At 38.3% G+C, this 3,528-nt stretch overlaps 1 protein-coding gene across 2 annotated transcripts; it reads left to right on the forward strand.

Annotated features, from left to right (window-relative positions):
- Positions 1–226: 226 nt before the first annotated feature.
- On the forward strand, positions 227–2,819 carry LOC127636143 (zinc finger protein 25-like). Of its 2 annotated transcripts, XM_052116562.1 has the most exons (3): positions 227–437; positions 507–1,026; positions 1,242–2,819. In XM_052116562.1, the coding sequence occupies exons 1-3, from the start codon at positions 288–290 to the stop codon at positions 2,318–2,320; spliced, it is 1,749 nt and encodes a 582-aa protein (XP_051972522.1). In that variant the 5' UTR covers positions 227–287; the 3' UTR covers positions 2,321–2,819. The 2 variants fall into 2 exon arrangements, with proteins under 2 accessions (XP_051972522.1, XP_051972521.1); XM_052116561.1 differs by having other exon boundaries at positions 227–1,026.
- The last annotated feature ends 709 nt before the right edge of the window (positions 2,820–3,528 follow it).

Here is a 3,528-nt window from a genome sequence, read left to right on the forward strand (position 1 = left end):
CTCACAGCATTAACACTCCGCTGGTGTGTTTTTATAGTTCAGTGTTTCTAGTTCAGATGTTTAAGGTGAGTTTGCAGGTGGATTTGATGTGTTATAAATCAGTAGTATGTGTTTGAAATCCTCCTGATGAATCTAGTGTTGATTGTGTTTCACTCCAGTACAGCAGGAGGCGCTATGAAGCTCTTTAGTGTGCCGGTAAACTCACTAAAGAAAGAAAGAAAGAAAGAAGAGCTCACAGCTTGAACACTCCGCTTGTGTGTTTTTATAGTTCAGTGATTATAGTTCAGATGTTTAAGATGAGTTTGCAGGTGGACTTGATGTGTTGTAAATCAGTAGGAACTGATCTGTCCATGCTGGATATCGATGATTTGATGACAGAAATCTCTCAGCTGAAGAAAGAGGTGGCGTTACTGGAGGCAAAGCTGAGAGAAAGAGAGGTTTGTACAGGTTCAACACTGAGTCAGACAGCCGTTCAAAATATAAATCAGTGTGATTGTGTTTGTCAGGTTTCAGATCAGAGATCCAAAGACACACAGGACTCAGAGCTCAGCCTCACTTTACTCTGTTATACTGACTCTCAGGAGAGTGTGTGTGACAGTAATCAGGGTGATCAAACCCCCACAGAGTCTCTGGCTTCTGTCTGTAACACTGCTGGAGAACAGCAGATGCTCAAGATACCATTGAAGATGTGTTCAGTGAAGCTGATGGACTGCAGGAACCTCATGAAGATTAAACGAGAACCCACAGCACAGGAACAACACACTGATGATGATGATGATGATGAAACCACAGCACACAAACACACTGATGATGATGATGATTTTAAAACCACAGCACAGGAACAACACACCGATGAAGATGATGATGAAAACACAGCACACAAACACACTGATGATGATGATGAAACCACAGAAGAGAAACAACACACTGATGATGATGATGATGATGATGATGATGATTATTATTATGAAACTACAGCAGAGGAACAACATATGAGTGATGAAGATGATGATTTCTTTCCTTCAGGTATGTTTTTTTTTTAAACTTTCATAATATTTGACTCATGAGGTTTTTAAAAAATGCAGTGTTAGTTCTCTAGCATCATTTGTGTGCTGATGCAACTTGGTTTGATATTATGTATCTAATGCAACATTCAGAAATGTTTCAGTGTCCAAATAGTTTATAAACTGTTTCTATGATAAGTACTGTTTTACCATTACTTACTGTTATATTCCTTTCAGATACAAACAGTGGTTCATCTGATGGAGAAATGGCTTCTACATCAAAACAGCATCTTTCCTGCAAAATTTGTGAGAGGACATTCACTACGAAAGGACGTTTAGTCAGACATGAGAGAAGACACAAAGAGCAGAAAGTCTTCAAATGTAAGAGTTGTGAGAGCAGCTTTTCTACCTTCAAAGAGTGGAACCGTCATTCAGAAGTGCACAAAGTAAAGCAGGAGATCCCCTGTGAGCAGTGTGGGAAGGTTTTCCTTACAACTTCTAAACTGAAAGTTCACATGCAGTCACACAGTGATGAAAAGCCTTTCAGCTGCAGTGAGTGTGACAAGTGTTTTAGAAATAAAGGACATCTTAATGAGCATAAGAGAATACACACGGGGGAGAAACCGTACAAGTGTCCTCACTGTGAGAAGAGATTCACCAACAAGAGTCATATGACATCACATGTCCGTTTGCACACCAATGAGAGGCCGTATCAGTGCAAAGAATGTGACAAAACCTTTAAACAATTATTTTGTCTAAAGACACATCAGCAAATCCACTCTGGGGAGAAACCCTATCAATGCTCACACTGCGATAGGCGTTTCTTTAAGAAATCTGATCTGAAACGTCATGAAATTAGACAATCTGGGGAGAAACCCTTTCAATGTTCACACTGTGACAAGCGTTACCATCTTGAATCTGACATGAAATATCATGAAAAAAGACACTATGGAGAGAAACGTTACCTCTGCTCTTACTGTGGGAAGAGATTTTATATACCATCTGAATTAATAGTTCATCAGAGAGTGCATACGGAGGAAAAGCTGTATCACTGTAGCGTTTGTGGGAAGAGTTTCAATCAAAATGTTCTCTTACTAAAGCACAAGAGAACACATAGTGGAGAAAGACCATTCAAATGCACTCAGTGTGACAAGACGTTTACCCGATCAGATTACCTGAAAGCCCACCAGAGAGTGCATACAGGAGAGAAACCTTACAGCTGCTCCATCTGCAGGAAATCATTTGTTTCTTCATCAAGTTTAAATGCTCATCAGAAGACACATGCTAGAGATCAAACTGCCCTGAAATCATCCTAGTGTTTTCAGGCATCAACATTAAATCACAATTACATTATCGAAGGCAACTCCAGCTCTATAGAGAATCATGCTTTAATGTCTTAATTTTTACTCCCCAGTGAGCAAGCCAAAGGTGACTGGTGAAGTATAAAAACTCCAAAAATGCTACTGGAAAAAACAAAAAGCCAATTAATTAGCCATATCTAATTCCAGTCATGTATTAAGTATAAAGCGATGCAAAATGGTGCAGGTGAGCATCATTGTTCACCATGTTCCCTTACCTGAAATGTCATCATGTTTTCTGAGGTCTCAGATCAATTTGTATTTTAACACACTCTGCTTATTTTCTCTTTAAAGTGATTGTAATTATGTTTCATCCATAATGTGCATGAAAGAGAAACAACCATTTAAATGTCAGAAATAACTTTTATTTGACAAAATTATTGTAGTTATTAAGCATTTCTTAGGACCGATATGGTCTGGATGTAATGTATTTTTGCATCCATTTAAGGATTAAAAGTATTTGTGTGAAGCATTGTCCTTTTCTCCTTTCTTTGTTTCAGCCATGGTTATTCAAGTCTTCTTTTTTCTGCAGAAAGTCCTTTGGTATTTTTACGTTCATTCACCTCTAGACCTGGTGTGTAATCTTTATGAAATTACCCTTTTTTTCAGCTGACAAATGAATAATAAGTTAAGAATAATAAGCCAAAAGCTCAACTGACTCGGCTGAGAATGTGATGCCAACGTTCATGTCACAGTGGAGTCCGCTGGATTATTCACTGGAGTTTTATGTTGAGTTTTGATTAACAACTGATTGGTTTAAAGGATGGAAGACTCATTCTCATGTCCATCAGGTAAAGCACATAAGAGCTGTATGTAATAAAAGTTGTTCATTTCAATTTCTGTGATTCTAATGATTGAGAATCACAGTATTTGCAAAATCTAAATTTTGATTTGGAGGTGTGGTGGCGTAGTGGGCTAAAGCTGTTAATCAGAAGGTTGCTGGTTTGATCCCCACAGCCACCACCATTGTGTCCTTGAGCAAGGTACTTAACTCCAGGTTGCTCTGGGGGGATTGTCCCTGTAATAAGTGCACTGTAAGTCACTTTGGATAAAAGTAAATTATTTTAAAGTTATATTGCCATATTAATGGATTGAATGGCTTCACTGGAGTGTTAGCCTGTGGTTTTAAATGATAACTTATCCACAATATTCTCATTGAGTCCAAT

Source organism: Xyrauchen texanus, chromosome 43 (assembly GCF_025860055.1).
Source record: "Xyrauchen texanus isolate HMW12.3.18 chromosome 43, RBS_HiC_50CHRs, whole genome shotgun sequence".
In the NCBI taxonomy this organism is placed as follows: domain Eukaryota; kingdom Metazoa; phylum Chordata; class Actinopteri; order Cypriniformes; family Catostomidae; genus Xyrauchen; species Xyrauchen texanus.

Bases quoted from the DNA above. Each gene is read 5' to 3' on its own strand.
- LOC127636143 (XM_052116561.1), top strand. From the start codon at position 288: ATGTTTAAGATGAGTTTGCAGGTGGACTTGATGTGTTGTAAATCAGTA. The intron at 1,027-1,241 runs GTATGTTTTTTT...TATTCCTTTCAG, and splicing joins TGATGATTTCTTTCCTTCAG to ATACAAACAGTGGTTCATCT.